This window comes from Orycteropus afer, unplaced genomic scaffold (genome assembly GCF_000298275.1).
Source record: "Orycteropus afer afer isolate SDZICR_OR568_19922 unplaced genomic scaffold, OryAfe1.0 scaffold00005, whole genome shotgun sequence".
Taxonomy (NCBI): Eukaryota; Metazoa; Chordata; class Mammalia; order Tubulidentata; family Orycteropodidae; genus Orycteropus; species Orycteropus afer.
In genome coordinates, this window is record NW_006921592.1 from 29,569,625 (window position 1) to 29,592,529 (window position 22,905).

At 42.9% G+C, this 22,905-nt stretch overlaps 1 protein-coding gene across 1 annotated transcript in view; it reads right to left on the bottom strand.

Moving 5' to 3' along the window:
- Positions 1 to 18,944, bottom strand: part of SLC1A1 (solute carrier family 1 member 1) — a 105,709-nt gene extending 86,765 nt beyond the window's left edge. The window contains exon 1 of the mRNA XM_007939372.2: positions 18,854 to 18,944. Within this exon, the coding sequence (XP_007937563.1) occupies positions 18,854 to 18,944 (91 nt within the window). The remainder of the gene's footprint in view (positions 1 to 18,853) is intronic.
- Positions 18,945 to 22,905: the final 3,961 nt, after the last annotated feature.

Below are 22,905 nucleotides of genomic sequence, written 5' to 3' on the forward strand. Positions count from 1 at the left end.
GTGAGTTCTGTGAGGCGTTACAGCGAAATTCAGAACCCTAAGACTGGGGAAATTACTGGGAGGAGGAGGAGGGGTTAATGTCTGAGATGATGGAGTGGCATGGTAGTTTGGACATTTGGGACATCTTTGACCTCCGCCTCATGGGAACTAGCCTCGTGCTGATCTTTCTAAGAGAAATTGTTCAAGCAACAAGCCTCTCAGGTGAGAACAAACAAACAAACAAACTCACGGCCCTTGAGTCATTTCCAATTCATAGCAATCCCTCCTTGGGTTTCCAAGGCAATATCTCTATGGACGTAGATTGCCCAATCTTCCTTCAGAGGAGTGGCTGGTGGGTTTGAACTGCCAGCCTTCTGGTTAGCAGTCAAAATATGACTAGGAAAGAGCTGCTTCCTCAAAGTAGAGTTGACCTTAATTATGTGAATTGAGTAAAGCTTTCAGGACCTTCATTTGCTGATGTGGCATGACACCAAATGAAAAGAAACAGCTGCAAACATCCATTAATAATTAGTATGTCAAATATAGAAAGTAGGATTCTAGGGAAACTGGAAGTCCTCAAAAATGAAATGGAACACATACCAATCAATATCCTAGGCATTACAGAATTGAAATGGATTGGTACTGGCCATTTTGAATTGGACAAACATATGGCCTACTATGTTGGGAATGACAAATTGAAGAGGAGTGGTGTTGCATTCATCATCAAAAAGCATGCTTCAAGACTTATCCTGAAATACAACGGTGTCAGTGATAGGATAATATCCATATGCCTTTAAGGAAGACCAGTCAATATAACTATTATTCAAATGTATGCACCAACCACTAATGCCAAATATGAAGAAACTGAAGATTTTTACCAACTTCTGCAGACTGAAATCGATCAAAGATGCAATCCAGATGCATTAATAATTACTGGTGTTTGGAATGCAAAAGTCAGAAACAAAGAAGGATTGGTAATTGGGAAAATACGGCCTTGGTAATAGAAATGACACCAGAGATCACATGATAGAATTTTGCAAGACCAATGACTTACTCATTGCAAAAACCTTTTTTCAACCACATGAAAAGTGATTATATGTGCAGACCTACAGATATAGTCAATTTGATTCTTTTACATTCTATCCACATTGGTTGACACAGTGGCTACAACAACGGGCTCAAGCATGGCAACGCCTGTGAGGATGGCACGGGACTGGGCAGCGTTTCATTCTGTTGTGCATGGGGTTACAAGGAATTGGAGCTGACCTGATGGCACCTGACAATAGCAACAGGTTTGGTTAGCTATAAGATAAAGAACTTTGCAAAGCAAAAAATGTGTTTCTCACTGACTTGCAATTTGGAGAATCTTACATGAAACAAGTAAAGTGATTAAGTGACTCAAGGAGACAAGCACATGAGAGACACAGAGAGACATTAAGCAAAAACAGTTTCTTTTCTAGTAGTGGAGGAAAAAAAAAAACAAAAAAAAAAAACCACTGCTGTCAAGTCAGACCCGACTCATAGCAAGCCCTCCTTGGGTTTCAGAGGCAGTATCACTATGGAAGTAGATGGGCCAATCTTCTTTCCTAGGAGTGGTTGGTGGGTTTGAACCACCAGCCTTCTGCTTAGCAATAAAATGCCTATGCTACCAGAGCTCCTAGTAGTGGGGAGAGGTTTAGAGATGAGGCTTTTGTAGCAGAGGTTTGGAGTCAGACATTTCTGGGCTATAGCATTTTTGTTGTTGACTTTATACTTAATTATAAGTAAACAACAAAAGCAGAATAGAAGCAGAAAAAATAATTGAATGATATAATCTCATCTAGGTTTTCTTCTCTAAAGATTTACCCACTTACTGAGTGAGTAAATGTCATCGTTTTAATCATCCAAGTGTGCTGAACCCAAATAGCTGTCTCGGTCATTGTAAGAATAAACAGTGTGGGCACACCTTGAGGTCTGTCTAGATTGAAGTTTCAGTCCCAAAGGCGGTGCAGACCAAGCAGAAAGTCACACGATGCTGGCATTAAGATTCTTCCTAAAAAAAATGAAGATCTGCCATGTCACTGTCTCATGGGCATAGTTAGTGACTCTAAAACTCAGAAAGGCTCTGGGGACAAAGATCCCGAGCTGAGCATGGAGGGGCTGGTGGGAGGGTCTTAGGTCCTCAGTGCTGGGTCTGGGTCTCTGAGGTGAAGAATGAAGCATAGGGTCCCCCCTCTTGGCTGAGGGAGTACCACAGCCCCAGGGATTACACAGCAGGGGGTGGTGGTGGTGGAGCTGGGAGAAGAACCATGCAGGATACACCACATGTCTATGCCACCGAGACAAAGTCCATCCATCCTGAGAAAGGGCAGGAGGACAGTAGTCCCCCTTTAACTGAGGTTTCACTTACTGTGGCTTCAGTTACCTGTGGTCAACCATGGTCCAAAAATACTAAATAGAAAATTCCAGAAATAAACAATTCGTAAGTTTTAAATTCTGTACTGTTCTGAGTTGTTGTTGTTGTTATGTGCCGTGGAGTCGGACCCGACTCACAGCGACCCCTCCTTGAGTTTCCAAGGCAGTATCACTACGGAAGTAGATTGCCCCATCTTCCTTCCGAGGAGCGGCTGGTGGGTTTGAACCGCCAGCCTTCTGGTTAGCAGTCAAGTGTCTTAGCCACTATGCTACCAGAGTTGTTCTGAGTACTGCAATGAAATCTCACACTGTCCTGCACATGTGAGTTAAGCTTTCATCCAGCATGTCCTTGCTGCATACACTACCCACCCACTAGTCACTTAATAACTGTCTTGGTCATCAGATCAACTGTCACGATACCTCTGTGCTCAAGTAACCTTTATTTTACTAAATAATTCCCTGTTTTATTATTTGTTATTGTTGTTAATCTCCTACTCTGCCTAATTTATAAATTAAACTTTATCAAGTATATGTACGTATAGGAAAAAAGAGTATATAAAGGGTTCTGTACTACCTATGGTTTCAGGCATCCACTGGGAGTCTTGGAATGCATCCTCCATGGAGAAGGAGAAACTACTGTATGTGTTGGAAGGAGTCTCTGGATGGTGCAAAGGCTCAGCTTCTAAACAAAAGCTTGGAGGTTTGAGCCCACCCAGAAATGCCTTGGAAGAAAGGCTTGGCATCTGTCGAAAAATCAGCCATTAAAAACTCAATGGAGCACAGTTCTAGGTGGACACACATGGGGCTGCCATGAGTTGGAGTCGACTCCACAGAAGCTGGTGTAGTTTTTTGCTTTTACTTGTTGGAAAGGAAGTATTCAGCCTCTCCTGATGAGGCAGGCAGCGAACAGGTATTTTTCAAATGTAAGATAGTAACATTTCTGCCAACGCGTGAGTCACCAGAACACTTCCCTTCCATTAACAGAGGTGTTAGTGTGGAGCCTACTAATTCCAACAGAGTACTCTCTGTTCCACTTGGGGGCTGTTTCCTCAGTGAGTACAATGAATTAGCTCCTTCTAAATCTATCAGCAGTGCTAAACTACAGCTTCAAAGTAAATTACTGGCTTAATGTTAACTATCTGCAGTACTGTCCTTGATGAGAAGATGTATGTTGGACAATACAATAGGAAAGGTCATTAAAACACATGCTATTTTAACAGATACTGCTGCAGGGGGTTTAAATGGGCCACATGGTGTCCTCGAAAATAAGTTCATTTTCTTCAAGAGTACCTGAGTTCCCACTGTGAATGTGACCCCAATATCTAACGACAGGGGATACCTGTAGTCCCTGGGGCCACCAGAGCTTCTCTGGCACTGGGCCAGCGGCCACTGACTTCCCAGAAGAGTTATTTTTAGTCTCAGCTTCTGCTAAAAGTAATCACAATTTCCTATCAGTAATTAACGTGGAAACCTCTTTCTTGCACATATGTGTACACACATATGACACTCCACAAGTTAGTTCGTAACCTCAATTATTTACACCAGGTCTACTTAACCCAGGACTTTTACCCAGCTGTGCTCCAAAAATTAAAATAAATTCCACACCCATTGCTATCAAATCAAATTCCAATTCACAGCAACCCTATAGGACAGAGTAGAACTGTCCCATATGGTTTCCAAAGCAGTCATCTTTACAGAAGCAGAATGCCACATCTTTCTCCCACAGAGTGGCTGGTGGGTTTGAGCCACTGACCTGTCAGTTAGCAGCCAAGCATATAACCTCTGTGCTATAGGATTCCTTATCTGAGCTCCACTAGATATTAAATTATCATGCAATAACATTCTACACAGTATGTCTTTATGTGAATTTTTCTTTGTTTCTTATGCTTGCTGCTCATATTTTTGATAGTTTGCTAACTTTATTTCTGTCATTTTATTGTTAAATAAAACATTATATTTTAGATTAAGCACCAGTGCTAGAATCCTCATCATCCGTACGGGAGACCCAGCTTTGACTCCTGGTCAATGCACCTCATGTGCGCCCACACCCATCTGCCATTGGAGGCTTGTGTGTTGCTGATTCTGAACAGGTTTCAGCAGAGCTTCCAGACTAAGACAGACTAGGAAGAAAGGCCTAGTGATCTGCTCTGGAAATCAGCCACAGAAAACTCTATGGGTCCCAAAAATCTGATCTCCAACCAGTCACGGGGATGGCGTAGGACCAGGCAGTGCATGGTTCTGCTGTGTATGGGGTCATTAAGAGTCAGGACTGCGTCAACAGCAACTAACAAGAAGAAGGTATTTCCTATTTAACAAGATGCTGAATACTTCTCTTTTCTGAATACTAAAACTAAAGAGACACACACATATACTCCTACCCTTTTCCCTTCCCAGTATTGTAGCAATTTATGTTCAAAGTACTCCCAATGGGTGGCATTGACAAGGTATACACCAACCCTGATATGCAGTCTAACACAAATTAATTTTTAAGATTCATTATATGATTTTGTATTTAGATTATAATGTTTTTTTGGGGGGACTCTGGCTGGATAGTCTTGAGCTATATACCTTGCATAGAAAAATTGAAAATTGGCGTTTTTCAGTGACTCCTCATATCTGGTGAGTTTTGATTTGGCTTCAAAAATGAAAGCACCAGGCAAAGGCATCCAAAGTCCATCTTCCCCGTAACTGTTCAATATGTGGAACCTGAGCCAAGACAGCAAAAGGACTCCTTCTCAAAGATACTTAATTAAGCAAGGTCCCTCAGGGAAGATGTGGGAAGTTGGTGAAAGAGTATCTACCTACCTACCTATCTGTGGTGTAGTACCTAAGGCATTTGACTCCTAACCAGAAGGCTGGCGGTTCAAACCCACCAGCCACTCCTCGGAAGGAAGGTCAGGCGATCTACTTCTGCAGTGACACCGCCTCGGAAACCCAAGGAGGGGTTGCTATGAGTCTAAATTGACTCAACAGCAGTGAGTATCTATCTATCTTTCTGGCACCACCATCTTTCAGCTTGTTGTACTATGATGGTTTGCATGTTGCTGTGATGCTGGAAGCTATGTCACTGGTATTTCAAATACCAGCAGGGTCACCCAGTGTGGACAGGTTCAGCAGAGCTTCTACACTAAGAGAGACTAAGATGAAGGGATTGGTGACCTATTTCTGAAAATCAGCCAATGAAAACCTTATGGATCACAAAAGAAAATTTTCTGATACAGGGCTAGAAGATGAGTACCTGGGTTGGAAGGCACTCAAAACATAGTGGCTACAACAATGGACTCAACCACACCAAAGACCGTGAAGATGGCACAGGACTGGGCAAGATTCATTCCATTGTCCATGGGTCACCATCAGTTGGAGCCAACTCAATAGCAGGTAACAAAAATATACTGTTGTTGTTGTTAGGTGCCATCGACTTGGTTCTGACTCATAGCCACCCTATATACAACAGAACGAAACACTGCCCGGTCTAGTGCTAGCCTCACAATCCTTTCAATACCTGAGCCCATTGTTGCAGCCACTGTGTCAATCCATCTTGGTGAGGGCCTTCCCCTTTTTCGCTGACCCTCCATTGTACCAAGCATGATATCTTTCTCCAGGGAATGGTCCCTTCTGACAACATGATCAAAGCAGGTGAGACGAAGTCTGGCCATTCCTGCTTCTAAGGAGTATTCCAGCTGCATTTCTTCCAGGGCAGATTTGTTTGTCCTTCTGGCAGTCCATGGTACTTTCAGCATTGTTCACCAGCACCACAACTCAAAAGCATCAACTATTCTTTGGTCTTCTTTATTCATTGCCCAGCTTTCACATGCATATGAGGCAATTGAAAATACCACGACTTGGATTAGGTGCACCTTAGTCTTTAAAGAGACATCTTTGCTCTTCAGCATTTGAAAGAGGTCTTTTGTAACAGATTTGCCCAGTGCAATACACTGTCTGATATTTTTGACTGCTGCTTCCATTGGTGTTGGGTGTGGAACCAAGTAATATGAAATCTTTGACAACTTCAATCATTTCTCCATTTATCACGACGCTGCTTACTGGTCCAGTTGTGAGGATTTTCGTTTTATGTTGAGGTGTAATCCATACTGTAGACTGTAGTCTTCAATCTTCATCAGTAAGTGTTTCAAGTCATCTTCACTTTTAGCAAGCAAGGCTGTGTTGTCTGCATATCGCAGGTTCTGCATATAGCAGGTTGTTACTGAGTCTTCCTCCAATCCTGATGCCACATTCTTCTTCATATAGTCCAGCTTCTCAGATTATTTGCTCAGCATACAGACTGAATGAGTATGGTGAAAGGACACAACCCTGACACACATCCTTCCTGATTTTAAACCATGTAGTATGCCCTTGTTCTGTTCAAACAACAGCCTCCTTGTCCATGTATGTGTTCCTCATGAGTACAATTAAGTATTCTGGAATTCCCATTCTTCTCAATGTTATCCATAATTTGTTATGATCCACACAATTGAATGTTTTTGCATAGTCAATAAAATACAAGTGAACATCTTTCTGGTATTCTTTACTTTCATCCAACATCCATCTGACATCAGCAATGATATCCCTCCTTCCATGTCCTCTTCTGAATCCAGCTTGCATTTCTGGAAATTTCCTGTCAATATACTGATACAACCATTTTTAATCATCTTTAGCACTATTTTACTTGCATGTGAAATTAATTATATTATTCGATAATTTCCACATTCTGTGGAATCACCTTTCTTTGAAATGGGTACAAATAGGGATCTCTTCCAGTCAATTGGCCAGGTAGCTCTCTTCCAAATTTGTTGGCATAGATGAATAAGTGCCTCCAGCACGGCATCTATTTGTTGAAACATCTCAATGGGTATTCCATCAATTCCTGGAGTCTTGTTTTTCGCCAATTCCTTCAGTGCAGCTTGAACTTCTTCCTTCAGTACCACTGGTTCTTGATCATATATATGCCACCTCCTGAAATGGATGAACATTGACCAATTCTTTTTGGTCCAGTGACTGTGTATTCCTTTCTTCTTTTGATGCTTCCTGCATCATTCAATATTTTGCCCACAGAATCTTTCAATATTGCAACTCAAGGCTTGACATTTTTTCTTCAGTTCTTTCAACCTGAGAAATGCCGAGGATGTTCTTCCCTTTTGGTTTCTAACTCCAGGTCTTTGCACATTTCATTATAATAATTGACTTTGTCTTCTTGAGCTGCTCTTTGAAATCTTCTGTTCAGTTCTTTTATCTTGTGATTTCTTCCATTTGCTTTAGCTACTCTCCATTCAAGGGCAAGTTTCAGAGTCTCTTCTGACACTCATTTTGGTCTTTTCTTCCTTTCTTGTCTTTTTAATGACCTTTTGCTTTCTTCATGGATGATGTTGTTGATATCATCACACAATTCCTCTGGTTTTCGCTCACTGGTGTTCAATGCATGAAATCTATTCTTTAAATCATCTCTAAATTCAGGGGGGATATAATCAAAGTCATACTTTGGCTCTTGTGGACTTGTTTTAATTGTCTTCAGCTTCAGCTTGAGGTTGCATATGAGCTGTTGATGGTCTGTTCCACAGCCAGGTCCTGTTCTTGTTTTGGCTGAAGATATTGAGCTTCTCCATTGCATCTTTCCACAGATGTAGTTGATTTGATTCCTGTGTACACCATCTGGCAAAGTCTACATGTACAGCTATTGTTTATGTTGTTGAAAAAAGGTATTTGCAATGAATAAGTTACTGGTCTTGCAAAATTCTATCATGTGATCTCCAGCATCATTTCTATCACCAAGGCCATATTTTCCAACTACTGGTAATTCTTCTTTGTTTCCAATTTTTGCATTCCAGTCACTAGTAATAATCAATATATCTTGATTACATGTTTGGTTAATTTCAGACTGCAGAAGTTGGTAAATATCTTCAATTTCCTCATCTTTGGCTTTGGTAGTGGTGTGTAAACCTGAATAATAGTAGTATTAACTGGTCTCCCTTATTGTTGTTAGGTGCCATCAAGACATATCCGGCTCATAGTGACCTTATGTACAACAGAACAAAACACTGCCTGGTCCTGTGCCAGGCTCATGTCCCCGCTATACCTGAGCCCATCATTGCAGCCACTGTGTCTTCCTTGTAGCTGTATGGATATTATCGTATCACTGACAGCACTGTACTTCAGGATAGATCTTAAAAGATTCTTAGTGACGATAAATGACACACCATTCCTCTTCAATTTGGCATTCCCTGCCTAGTAGATCATATAGTTTTCTGATTCAAAATGGCCAAAACCAGTCCATTTCAGCTCACTAATCATAGGATATCTATCTTTGTGCATTCCACTTTATTTTTTACAACTTTCAATTTTCCTAGATTCATACCTCATACCTTCCACATTCTGATTATTAATAGATGTTTGCAGCTGTTTCTTCTCATTTTAAGTCATGCCATATCAGTAAATGGAGGTCTCGAAAGCTTTACCCCATCCACATCAAGGTCGACTCTACTTTGAGGAGGTAGCTCTTCCCATATCTTGGGTAGCTCTTAACTCATATCTTGAGTGCTCATCTTCCAGCACTATATTGGACAATATTTCAAGGCTATTCATAAAGTTTTCAAGTACTACATCAGACAGTGTTTCACTGCTATTCATAAGGTTTTCACTGACCAATTCTTTGAGAAGTGTATAGTCCCTTCCTTCTTCCAAGTCTGTCTTAGTCTGGAAGCTCCACTGAAACCTGTCCACCCAGGTGATCCTTCTGGTATTTGAAACACTGGTGGCATACCCTTCAGCCTCATAGCAACATACAAGCCACCAGAGTATGACAAACTGACAGACAAGTGGTGGATACGATATATATGTATATGTATATATTGCATATATGTATATGTATGTATGTATTATGTATATATTTTTAACTCCAAAGTGACTTATACAGATCTAGTATAATATCAACTCTCAGATTCCCAGAAAACATCATGAAACCCAACTAGTGGTGCTAAATATTTTGCTAATAATACTACCACATCTATAACATACTATGACATGAATACACAAACACATATCAAATAAATATGTCTAAACTAGTTACAATGCCTATTTCCATCTGGTTTATAGAAATATAGATGTACAAAGCTATGTTTTTCTTTAAAAGCAGAAGTCTCCACTACGTATTGACAATTATGCCAAGTTTATTTTCCCTTTATCAAACTGATTATTTATTGTCTTGTGGTACTAACTTATTTTGAAGATACAGGAACTAAGCTATTCCTATCATTTTAAGAACACTGCTGTATTATTTTGTGTTTTTGGAGTATATTTGGTGCTTCATAAACATTTTAAATTGAGATGTATGTTATCAAAAAATATATGCTTATTAGATCTCAAAAGTATTGCTGTAATAAAACATTACTGCTCATATCAACAACATTACTGCTCATACCACCTCAACAGTATTGCTGTAACAAAAGCTTATATCAAATATTTTGGACATGCTATTAGGACAGACCGGTTCTTGGAGAAGGACATCATGCTTAGTAAAGTAGAGGATCAGTTGAGGGAAGACACTCAACAAGATGGAATGACACAGTGGCTACAACAATGGGCTCAAGCGTAGCAAGGACTGTGAGGATGATGCACAACCAGGCAGTGTTTTGTTCTCTTGCACACAGGGTCACTGTGGGTCTGAACTAACTTGACAGCACCTGACAATTACAACAATAAAGCCCAATACTGACAGAGACATTGCCCTCGTAATAGACTCGTCTACAATTTACATGATTGTCCTCAAGCTACTGTCAGCAGTTTAAACAGAGAAGAGTTGACTCAACATCAAGGTCGTATACCTTTAACTCTCCTTTAGATCCCTATGGAAGGAGCCCTGGAAGCACAGAGGCTAAATGCTCAACTGGTAAATGAAAAGTCAGTGATTAGAACACATCAGCTGCTCCACAGTAAAAAGGTAAAGCAGTCTGCTTCCATAAAGAGTACAGGCTTGGAAACCCTATATGGCAATTCTACTCTGCCCTATATAGGGTCATTATGCATTGGAACTGATGTGATGGGCTGGTTTTTGGGTTTTAGCTCCCTATGGAAGAGTCCCTCTGGCTCCTGGCAATGGACTGAGCTAAAGGAATGACTATACTCACAGAGCTAAAGGATCTTCAAGCTAGAAAGAATCTCAGAGATTTCCCAACCCAAGGTCAACAAGTATGCAGCAGACATAGCACCACTCCCTGAACCTAAGCCCTTGGCAGAAATTAGTGATCAATTTCAAAACTTCTTCCTCCAATTCTTTTTCAACACATCACATGCAACGGTACAGTACCTATAAATGAGAGTTGGCACATGAATGGAATCCTCGATTCTTCCAACTATCCAAACTCCTCTTTTTTCTGATAAGGTAATAAAAACCCAGGGAGTTTAAGTATTAGACACATTTTCTTACATAAAAGGAATGTTTTTGCCCATGTTGTTGTTGTTATGTGTAGCTGAGTCAATTTCACTGTCACATTGACCCAATGTGACAGAGTAGAAGTGCCCCATATGGGTTTTTTTTTTTTTTTTTTTTTGATATAACCTTCCCGGGAACAGAATGCTTGTCTTTTTCCTGTGAAGCAGCTGGTGGGATCAAACCACCAACCTTTTGGTTAGCATTTGAACTTAATCATTGCACCACCAGAGCTCCTTGCTTTTGCCCACAAGGGGTTTATAACCAAGTTTTAAAGAAGAAAAGATTACCACGCTTGATACATGTATGTAAACTTATTAAGTGTTCATTAATCTGTGTTACCAATGCAGATAAGAAGGGGATGAAGATGAGAGAGAATACTTTATGAAGGAAATGGAGTTTGAGGCTCACTTATTCACTCAACAAAGACAGACAGTGTCTTACTAACTCTCTGGTCAGTCAACCAAGTATTGAGCTTGCCCAGTACTGTGACAGGTAAAATCAATACAGAAAGGAAGGTTCTTCCCTGGGCTGGGGAAGGAGAAAGATTAGAATATATTCTTACTCAAAAAAGAAACAAACCAAACTCATTGCCATCCAGTCAATTCCAATTCATAGAGACCCCTACTGCCTCGGAAACCCAAGGAGGGGTTGCTATGAGTCGGGTCTAGGTCCATGGCACATAACAACAACAGTGGTGTAGTGGATAAGGCATCTGGCTGCTAACCAGAAAGTCAGCAGTTCAAACCCACCAGCCACTCCGTGGAAAGAGGATGGGACGATCTACATTCGTAAAGATTTATAGCCTCGGAAACCCAATAGGTATCGCTATAGGTTGGAATTGACTCGATGGCAATTTTTTTTTTTTTTTTTTTTTTTAGAATACATTCTAATCTCTCTCCCTCCTCAGCCCAGGGAATAACTTTGTTTTGTTCTTTTCTGTACTGATTAGAGCTCCTTATATTCTAACTAAGCTGGACTATATTAAAGAATGAGCATCAGGATTGGAGGAATAATCATTAACAACCTGTGACATGCAGATGACACAACCTTGTCTGCTAAAAGTGAAGAGGACTTGAAGCATTTACTGATGAAGACCAAAAACTACAGTTTTCAGCATGGATTATACCTCAACATAAAAAAACCAAAAATCCTCACAACTGGACCAATAAGCAACATCACGATACATGGAGAAAAGATTGAAGTTGCCAGATTCCGTTTTACTTAGATCCACAGTCAACAACCATAGATGCAGCAGTCAGGAAATCAGATGTCATACTGTGCTGGACAAATCTGCTGCAAAAGACCTCTTTGAAGTCTTAAGGAACAAAGATGTGACTTTGAAGACTAAGGTGAGCCTGATCTAAACCATGGTATTTTCAATTGCCTCATATGCATATGAAAGCTAAATGGTGAATAAGGAAGACTGAAGAAGAATTGATGACTCCCTGATGATAACAACAATTCTCTATAGCTGCAAAAAGTTGGATTTTCACTAATATCCCAAGGTTTTACTTGCCTGGTAGAAAGGAGGTTAGTCAAGTGGGAACTGTCGTAAGTGAAACAGATGTAGGTTAACTGCACTGGTCTCCTAACCTGGCTTCCACCCTTGTCCCTTCAGTCTGTGGTCAAAACAGAAGAGGGAGAGCAGATTAAAATACAACCAGACCTTGTTGTTGTTCTGCATAAAGTCTCGTGAGGAGTCTCATCCCACAGCCGCAGTCGAAGTCCTGACAAGAGCTTATAAGACCCTTTAACTCTACCCCTTTGTAGCCCTCATCTCATCTACTCCTACTTTTCTCTTCTTCATCCACTCCTCGCTGTTTTCCATACAAGTAAGCATGCTCCCACCTCAGGCATCCCCTGGCTGGTCCCTCTGCCTGCAGTACTCACCAAGATATCTGTGTGGCTTGCTCCTTCACCCTTTTTCAGTCTTGAGTCAACTGTCACCTTCTCAGCATGGCCTTCCCCATCTCCCTATTTAAAACCACATCACTTTCTAGCCCTCCTCCTGCTTTATATTACTCCTGAGTACTTAGCACCACATCTTTGGAAGGAAGGTTGGGCAATCTACTTCCATAGTGATACTGCCTTGGAAACCCAAGGAGGGGTCGCTATGAGTAGGGTCCGACTCAACAGCACATAACAACAACAAACAACAACATACTCCCTATTTTATTTTACCCATTTATTCTTACCACCTACTCTCTCCCATGAATTATGTCCCATAAGCACAAGGGATTTTTGTCACTTGGTCACTGCTGTGTGCCCTCGGTCTAGAACAGTTCCTGACCACACAACAGATGTCAATACATTATTCATGGAATGAATAAGTGACATGAGGAATGATTTAAGTGTTGATTACTGCAGGTATATTTGCAGGATAAGGAGTCCCTGAGTGGTGCGAACAGTTAAGCGCTCAGCTACTAACTGAAATGCTTGCAGTTTGAGTCCATCCAGTGGTAGTTCAGAAGAAAGACCTGGTGATCTACTTTGAAAAGATCACAAAAATCCAATCCAAACTCACTGCTGTCGAGTCGGATCCAACTCATAGTGACCCCTCCTTGGGTTTCTGAGGTAGTATAACTATGGAAGTCGATTGGCCAATCTTCCTTCTGAAGAATGGCTGGTGGGTTTGAACTGCCAGCCTTCTGGTTAGTAGTCAAATGCCTTAAGCATGACACACATGGGGTTGCTGTGAGTCAGAGGTGACTTGACGGCAGCTGTTTTTGGTTTTATTATTATTATTTTTTAATGTTTTTTATTTGCAGGTTGAACTGGTTAGAGGCCCAGTAAGGCCAACGTGAGGTTCATCAATGATGAAATATGCACCGCATGTTACTGTGTACAAGGCCCAGGAGTTACCGAGATACACCTAGAAACAGACAGAACAAGAGCATATACCCAATGTGTCAAATCAGTACTGCCCATGTACAGAGCTCCAAGGAGGCTCAGGCTGGGCAAAGGTACCCTAAAAAGGTTAAGGAATTGTCTCTGATTTCAGGCAAAGAAATCTGGATCTATGAATGATGGCTGCTTTAGTTCACCAAAGAAAATGACTTTGAATGAATAAGCTTGTCAGCACTGTTACGTAAATGTCAATGTCCTTTCTTGGAAATCCCTAAGATTGAGATGCCGAGTTCTTCAGATGGCTGGAAAGAAGAGGCTTCACGTAAATGGACTAAGAGTCCCATGAGTGCTTTATCAATATTATACACTAAAAAAAAAAAAAAAAAAAAAAAATCTAAACACTTGGTGTCAAGCTCATAGTAACTCCAAGTATGTCAGAGTAGAATTGTGCTCCACAGGGTTTTCAGTGGCTGGTTTGGGGGAAGTAGATCACCAGGCCTTTCTTCCAAGGCACTTCTGGGTGGACTTGAACCTTCAACCTTTTGATTAGCAACCAAGTGTGTTAACCATTTGTGGTGGTGTCAGCTGCCATCAAGTCAGCTCCCAACTTGTGGCAACCCCACGCACAATGGGATGAAATGCTGCTGGGTACTGCACATCCCCACGGTCAGCTGCAGATCAGACTGTGTGCCCCCACAGGGTTTTCACTGGCTGAAAGACCACCAGGCCTTTCTCCGTAGTCTTGGACCGGAAGTGCCACTGAAACTTGTTCAGTGTCATAGCAACACACAAGCTTCTGCTGACAGGTGGGTGCTGGTTACATGTGAGATGCATTGGCTGGGACATTCTAAATGACAATTATTGGACGAATTCTCAAACTAGAATTCTCTGACACAGAACTCTCACCCAGTAGCTCTGCTTGGACTGAATTTCTAGTCAGACTGCAAAATTCTTCCTCAGAATTTCTGCCTGTTGAATGAATTGCAAACCAGGCACAAAACAATGAATTCCTTTTTATCTCCTCTTTAAAAACTAGATAACACCATGGTGGCTGGTAATGGCCTGGGCAGAGAGTGTCATCAAAATACTGGAGTTACTCTGGAGTCAGCTACAGGCTGGACACTAAGCAGAAGACAAAGAGTCACAACATGAGGGCTCTTATTCCTAAGAGAGTATGAATTTTCTCAGAATCAGGTTATTCAGATTCACCTTAAAATAACATATTGAGTAACTATTATATGTCAGGCACACAACTGTGTATTTCCATATTATATTAATTAACTCTAATAATAAAAGAGGTAATGACTAAGATCCCCATTTTTCACATGAGAAAACAAGACAGATTTCTCTAAGTGGTAGAGACAGAATTCAAGTTCAAGACTCCGAACTCCAGGCTCTGTGCTCACTATCTTATACCAGAGAAGCAGAGACAAAACCTGTAAGAATCATAATAAAAATAATGAAAATTGTCCCTATTGGTATCTTATTAAAGGCCACCATCTTAATATCCAAGATATTATTTACAGGGCTTTGTACAGTTTAATGGAAATTAACAAAGATTGTGCCTAACGAGGAGCTCTGGTGGTGTAGTGCCTAAGGCATCCGTCTGCTAACCAGAAGGCTGGTAGTTCAAATCCACCAGCCACTCCTCAGAAGAGAGACTTGGCAATCTACTTCCATAGAGATAGTGCCTCTGAAACCCAAGGAGGGGTCACTATGAGTCAGAATCAACTAGAACGCAGTGAGTTTGGTTTTTTGTTTGTACCTAACTACTCAATCTTTGAGTAAGAATTTAGTAAATGCTTAGCTCTTCCAAAAACTCAATCTTTGAATAAGAATTTAGTAAATGCTTAGCTCTTCCAAAAACCAAAATCAAACTCACTGACATGAAGTTGATTCCGACTCATAGCAACCCCCTTTGGGTTTCTGAGGTGGTAAGTCTTTACAGAAGTAGATTGCCCCATCTTCCTTCCACAGAGCGGCTGGTGGGTTTGAAATGCCAACCTTCTGGTTAGCAGTCAAATGCCTTAAGCAACCCCATAGAGCACAGTTCTGCTCTTACATGGGGTTGCCATGAGCTGGAATCAATGGCAACCAGTTTGGTTGTTTGGTTTTTTGTCCATGCAAAGAATAATTAACTCTCATAACCAATAAACTGAATTGAGAACCAAAGTAGTTGCCATTGAGTTGATTCTGACTCATGGTGACGCCAAGTGTTACAGAAAAAAACTGCTCCGTAGGGTTTCTGTGGTTATAATGAATCAATGGCAACAAACAACAACTATCTTTATGGAATAGATCACCAGGCCTTTCTTTTGCAGCACTACTGGGTGGGTTCACAGTCAACCTTTAGGTTAGTGATAGAGTGCAAATTATTTGAAAATGACCTTTAATTGTGTTTCTCCTTACTTGCTATATCTTAAAAAATCAAAGGCTTTAAACTGGCCCATAAACATTTTTATCCCTCATTTCAATAACCAAAACCTTTCAAAGTCTCAGGCCTATTGGATTAGAGAATAAGAAATAAACATTTCAATGGCTGGAATCAGAAGATGACATTCTGTCAGGGCAAGTCATACATTCCGTGGTTTCTTCTGCTTTCAGCCCCACATTCTGAATGGTCCAGGATGGGGGCTGTGTGTGACTTCTTTGTGACTTTTCTGATGACAAACAACAACAACAAAAGGCAGATATAAAAATCAACTCTTAATAGCATAGCCTAGTGAGACTTATAGTCCTAGTAAGACTTACATCACTGCTTTAGGTCTACTGGAACTTCACTTCTGGTTAATTATCACTAATAAATTAACTGAAGTCCCTGAATGGTGAAAATAGTTAATGCACTTGGCCGCTAACCCAAAGGTTGATAGTTCAAGTCCACCCAAAGATGCCTAAGAAGAAAGGCATCTGTATGCTGCCAAAAAATCAGTCATTGAAGATCCTGTGGAGCATAGTTCTATTCTGACACATGGGGTCACCATAAGTTGAAATCTACTCTATGGTGACTGGAAAAATTAATTCATAATTATTAATTATACTCCTTCCTGATTAACTGCTGGTCAATGAGCCAGCACAGAGTACACAAATGGAGGTCTGATTTCCACCTGGGCCCAGTACTCTATAGATTAAAAAGAGAAGGACTCTGGGAAGCAGCTGCTGATGGTGGGGATGTCGGGGGTGGTCTTGGTTTGAGACCCCAGACCAAGATCAGGCAGGGACTGACATGAATTGCCTGCTGTCTGGAGGAATTAGTAGCCAGGAAGACTTCAGCTGGACAATGACTGCCTGGTACAGTCAAGATTTCTACAGGGTGGCTTTTCTTTCTAGAGACAAGGGTATCTGCTCAAACATGGGAAATATGCCCACATCAAACTCCTGGGGCTCATCCGCAAAAGTGCCTCTCTGACCCCAAAAGCCACATCCGTAAAATGGGGCAGGTAATTCCTGCTCACCCTTGAGATGTAGTGATGCAACTGGTTACAAAGGCCTCAGGAAACGATTGCTCAAAACCCTTTCCAAGCCTCTAGCCATAGGTACACAGACACCAGTGTGAAACACTTAGGTAACAAGAGCATCTCTGGAGAGGTCCAGAGCAGAGAAGGGGCGATTATTCCACCTCCTCAGGAACTGGGAGGGAGCTACAAACCCAGAGCTATCTCTAATGTCCTTAAGTGATGTAACGATGAACTCTGTACTCTTACCACTGGGCAAACAAGGCCATCTTTTCTATCCGGCTGAAGAGATATCAAGGCACTCTCTGTGGGGTCTGTTACTTCAATGTGGTGGGGCAGGACTGACCCTCCATAGAGATGCTTAGTACTTCTTGGGGGAAGTAGGGTGAAATAGTCAAGACTTACTTCTCTACTTCTTTCCTTTCCTCCCACAAAGGGCTTCTACCAAGGCAATTCCAGGGTGTTATTTATTTACTAGGAACCTGACTTTCCTTGGGAGAAGGTTCTGGAGTATGACAGATATCTGACCCTGAGGATTACATTCACTTTCAAAGGCTTTTTTTCTTGGTGTAGGGGAGGAAGCACAGGGAGAGGGAACAGGCAACATCAAATATTCCCAAAAATGGGAAGCAGCAGCCGGGAAGGAAGGTGGCAGAGGTTAGGAGGGGGGCAGGCCTGTCTCCTGCACGTGCCCTTCCCTCAAACTCAGCTCCTATTTCCAAAGGGGAAAATGGAAACTGCCAAGGATTCCAAGTTCAGAGACAGTGCAGCAACCCTCACCTGCTGAATGCCCCCACCTATGTGAACTCCAAGAGGAAGGCAGTATGGCCCCAACCTCAAACAAATGTACTGCAGAGCCCAATTTCAGACAGAGAACCTTGGCAGAAATTCAGAATCTAAGTACAATGTAACATGTATATGTGAACAATGGTTTTACGCACCTAATCCAGTGACCTGTCAGGAGTGAATCACCTAAAAACAACCCTGGTTCAAAAACAAGCCAAGATTATTTGAAATTTATTTTCAATAAAAGAACAATAGGGAGAGCAAGAAGGCTTAGAAGGAAGGGAGCTGTCTCAGCACACCACCCTGGTGGAAAGGGGGCATCTGACTTCTCTCCGTGCTGGTCCCTGTCCCCTCCACGGGCACTAATTGCTCACTCTTGGATTCAGAAAAGACTCTGGCAGGCTTACAGTGCCCCTGGGTGTGCTCATGCTGGGGAAGGCACTGCCTAGGGTGAGCCACGCAACACCTTGCCTCTCCCAGCCCTGCCTCCTCTGAGCCCAAGGTGCCTCTGCCAGTCCAACCGAGGACTCCAATCCACACTCAAGTTTCTGTGGGTCCACGAGGTTCAGAAGAGAAATGGGGGGGGGGGCAGATAGAGTTTTAAAAAATTAAACTATGTCTGCTTCCAGACGGGAAGAAGGAGAGCCACTCGCTTTCCTTTCCCCCCCTTCCAAGTCCCCTGATCATTTTGCGTAAAGCAGTTCGTGGAACCCCACAACGGGAGTCCCCGAGGAGCTGTGTTCTGTGAACGCAGAGATCCACACGCTTAGGGAGAAGCCCCCGCATGTGATCAAAACCAAGCTGGAGCTGAAGTCCCGGTGCCGCGTGCGCCAACGCCGTGCCCACTTGGTGCGCGCACATCCAGGGCCCAGCCTGGTGCGCGCCCACTGTCGTGCCCACTGTCATGCGCGCCCACCCTCATGCGCACGCGGCCTTGGTGCGGGGCGCGTGTCGCCCACCCGCCAGCGCTCACCTAGCACCACTGCAGCCACTGTGGAGAGCAGCAGCCAGTTGTTCTTGACAAAGCGCCTGCAGTCCCAACCCTTCCTCGCCGGCTTCCCCATGGCTGGAGCCCGGCTCGGAACCGTCTCCGTGGTTCTTGTGAGCAGAGCTCGGCCGGGCGCGGCGGGCTGGGGCCTGGGACCTCAGCAGCTCCACGGCGCGCCCGGGAGGAGGTGCGCGGTGGCCGCCCCCGCTGTCACTGCTGCCGCCGTCCGCCGTCACCACCACTGCCTGGGACAGCGCCTTGCCAGCTGCTCTTGAGCCCCTGCCACCCCTGCTGCTGTGCGTGGGGGCGCCGGCTCCTCCCGCCGCCACCGTAGCGCTCCGCTCCGGGCCAACCAGCGAGCTGGGAGGAGCGGCTGCCTGGAGGCGGGTCGGGGTGGGCGCTAGGGCGCGCGGGTCCGAGAGGTTTCGCCCCGGAGGGCACCAGAGCTGCAGCACTGACTGGGGCAGCCTCTCGAGAACACTGCGATCCGCTTGGCAGTTTCCTGGGGTCTCGCTCCCTTACTTCCACGCCCACCTCCCATGCTAGGTTTTCGCATTAAGGATTTCTGTCTCTCCCTAATCCTCAAAGCGGAGCTGCTGGCTCCCCATGATTTGGATTTCATCCTGCAACATCCCCCACCCCTTCCTCACATCAGCTATTTCCAATCCAGCACCTGGTGCACTTTGAGTTGGGAGAGGCTTAGAGTCAGGGAAACTGAGTTCTGCTCTGAGTCTCCTTTCCTCCACCACAAAGCCTGAAGCTTCGGAGAGGAGGAAAAGAGGGTGCTGGGTGCAGGTTAAGATTTGGTGAACCTTAACACGGGGCCTCCAAGGAGCTCTGGTGGTGTAGTTAGCCGAAAGGTCGGTGGTTTGAACCTAGCAGCCGCTACGCGGGAGGAAGTTTAGGCAGTCTGCTTCCGTAAAGATTACAGGCTAGTCTGTCCTATAGGGTCTTTGTGAGTCTGAATCCACTGTATGACAGTGGGTTTGGTTTTGATCGGCCACACGGGGCCTTTAGTCCCACCTCCCTCTGGTGGGATAGTGCCTAAGGCATTTGACTGCTAACCAGAAGGCTGGCAGTTCAAACCCACCAGCCACTCCTTGGAAGGAAGATTGGGCAGTCTACTTCCCTAGTAATACCACCTTGGAAACCGAAGTAGAGGTCAACTATGAGTTGTATCCGACTCCACGGCAGTGAGTTTGGGTGTTTGTTTGTTTATTTATTATTTATTAATTATGAATAGAAGGAGAAAGGCTCCAGCAGAATTTTTCTGTGGTCCCAGAACTAGGAAGGTTACTCTGTATATAGACATCTCTTACAAGACCTCTTAGAATTTCACTTCTGCGGCCACTGTGAAATTTGGGAAAGTAATGAGGACTGAGAACCAGACCAGGCTGTTCCGCAGAGTAGGTGGGCAAGCCCTTCCCTAAGGCCAAATGCTGTGGTAAGGCAAATAGGGAGAGTTGGGAGAAACCAGGTTAGTGGTGCCAAATTGACTCAGCACTGCTAATTGAATTTTCTCATTCTCCTCCACCATGCTTCTACCCAGTTTTTTCACCCTCGCTTACACAATCTCTCTCCTCCCCTTCACTGCACCACTACACCTGCAGCTGTATGCTGTCTTCTGGTAAGTTTTCCTAAAATTAAATGAGCCCTACGCCTTTTTGCACTGTGGAATCTATTCTCTGTTTGAGTGGGAAAAATATCTCCTCGACTCCATCTTCTAATGACTTACTACCCCACAAAATTAGAGCTTCATTTTGGCTTAAATTAATACAAGTATCCTTGATGAGATTAAGCCTTATTAGTCATCTATACTTTAGTATGAATGAGTTTATCAACTTCTTTCCAGAAAGTAAACTTTGAGAGAAGGAAAGAAGGATAGAGGCATCTCAAGGTTACTAGATGCCTGAGGAAGAATTGATGAACTATCAAAAGGGAGAAGATATCAAGAAAGAGGAGATAAAGATACACATCTCACAGTGAAAAAGCTGGAAAAACCCAAATGTCCACCATGGGAGGACGGATTGGTAAGTATTTTAGGGAGCAGCCATGTAATGGTACATTATGCTGCCAATATAAGGAAGTTTATGATGTTTTTAATAGCATGGTATAGCACATGTAATATTATGAGGGAGAAAAGAAATTAATTTGTATATACAATTTGATTACAACTCTGTGAAACAAGCATACAAAGCAAATCTGAATACTTAGAAAAAAGACTAGAAAGAAATACCAGAATTTTAACAATGGTCTTCTTTGGGTGGTAATACCATGTTCAAACCATTTCGATTTCTATCTTTCTGTGTTTTCCAAAGTGCTTTCCCTAAGCATGCCCATTACACCTGTGGTAGGGCTGTATTTAAGAAAAGAAATAGGCCGTGGAGAAAGAAAAAGTGGAAGAACCTAAGACAGACTTTGCATATATCATAAGTTTTTGAGGTATAATAAGACAATGAATGTGGGTTCCGGTGGTAGATATTTAGGTTTAAAACCCCAACACCACCCCCTAACAGCTGGACGACCTCATTTCTTCCATCTGTAAAACAGGGGAATTAATAATATTTAGGAGACCCTGCTTTGGGGTGGTACAAGGAGCTCTGGTGGCATAGTGCCTAAGGCATTTGACTACTAATCAGAAGGCTGGTGGTTCAAACCCACCAGCCACTCCTCGGAAAGAAGATCGGGCAATCTAAATACCGCAAGCTAAATACACTAAATACACAAGCTTCAGTAGAAATACCGCCTTGGAAACCCAAGGAGGGATCACTATGAGTTGAATTGGCTTGACGGCAGTAACTTTGGTTTTTTGATTTTAGATGGTACAAATAGTTATGGGAGCTCTGGTAGCATAGTGGATAAGGCACTTGACTACTAACCAGAAGGCTGGAGGTTCAAACCCGCCAGCCACTCCTCTGAAGGAAGATGGGGCAATCTACTTCCGTAGTGATACTGCCTCGGAAACCCAAGGAGGGGTCGCTATGAGTCGGGTCCGACTCGACGGCACACAACAACAACAACAACAACAAATAGTTAAGCACTTGGCAGCTAACCAAAGGGTTGGTGCTTAGAATCCACCCAGAGGCACTGCAGAAGAAAGCCCTGACAAACTACTTCCAAAATATCATAGCCATTGTCGGGTTGCCATGAGTTGGAATCAATGGTAACTGTTTTGGTGTTTTGTTTCTTCAAAATAATGTTTAGCTTGTGTGGATGTGATAAGAATTGAGTAAGTTAATGCCTGTAAAAGGCTTAGAATAGTACCTGTCATGTATTGAATTGTTGACCCATAAAATATGTATCTATTTGCCTGGGCCATGATCATCAGTGGTTTGGTCCTTGTGTAATGATGCAATCATCAGTCAAGATGTGATCTGATATAATCAGCCAATCAGTTGTAAGAGGATTAGAGTGGGATGCAACACCCTTACTCAGGTCACAGCCCTGATCTAATGTAAGGAGAGTTTCCCTGGGTTGTGGCCGGCATCACCTTTTATCTCACAAGAACTAAAAGAAGAGGGAAGCCATCAGAGAGAAGGACCTGATTACCACCAAAAAAAAAGAGACCAAAGCATGTCCTTTGGACTCAGGGTCCCTGTGCTGGGAACCTTCTAGACCTAGGGGCACATTGTTGCAAGACAGACACATAGATATTGGAATGGATTGCCAGGCCCATAGATGCTGAAAGGAGACAAGGACCTTCCTCCTAACCTGCGAGGCCATAGAGTCAGGAAGCCTTACCCTAGAGCCTGCACACTGAATTCAGACTTCTATCCTCCTAAACTGAGAAAATAAACTTTTGTTTGTTAAACCATCCTCTTGTGATATTTCTATTATAGCTGCACTAGATAACTACGACAAATGGCTAGGAATTTTTTCCCCTTTTAATCATCAACATCTCCATTCCTCCAGACTCCTCAAATTCCTTAACCCTACCAAAATAAACCTTTGACCAATTCTTACTAGATTACATTTTGCCAGCAAGCTTGTTCTTTTGTTTTGGAACATTTAACTCTGAAGTTTCCTTTATTGTTACT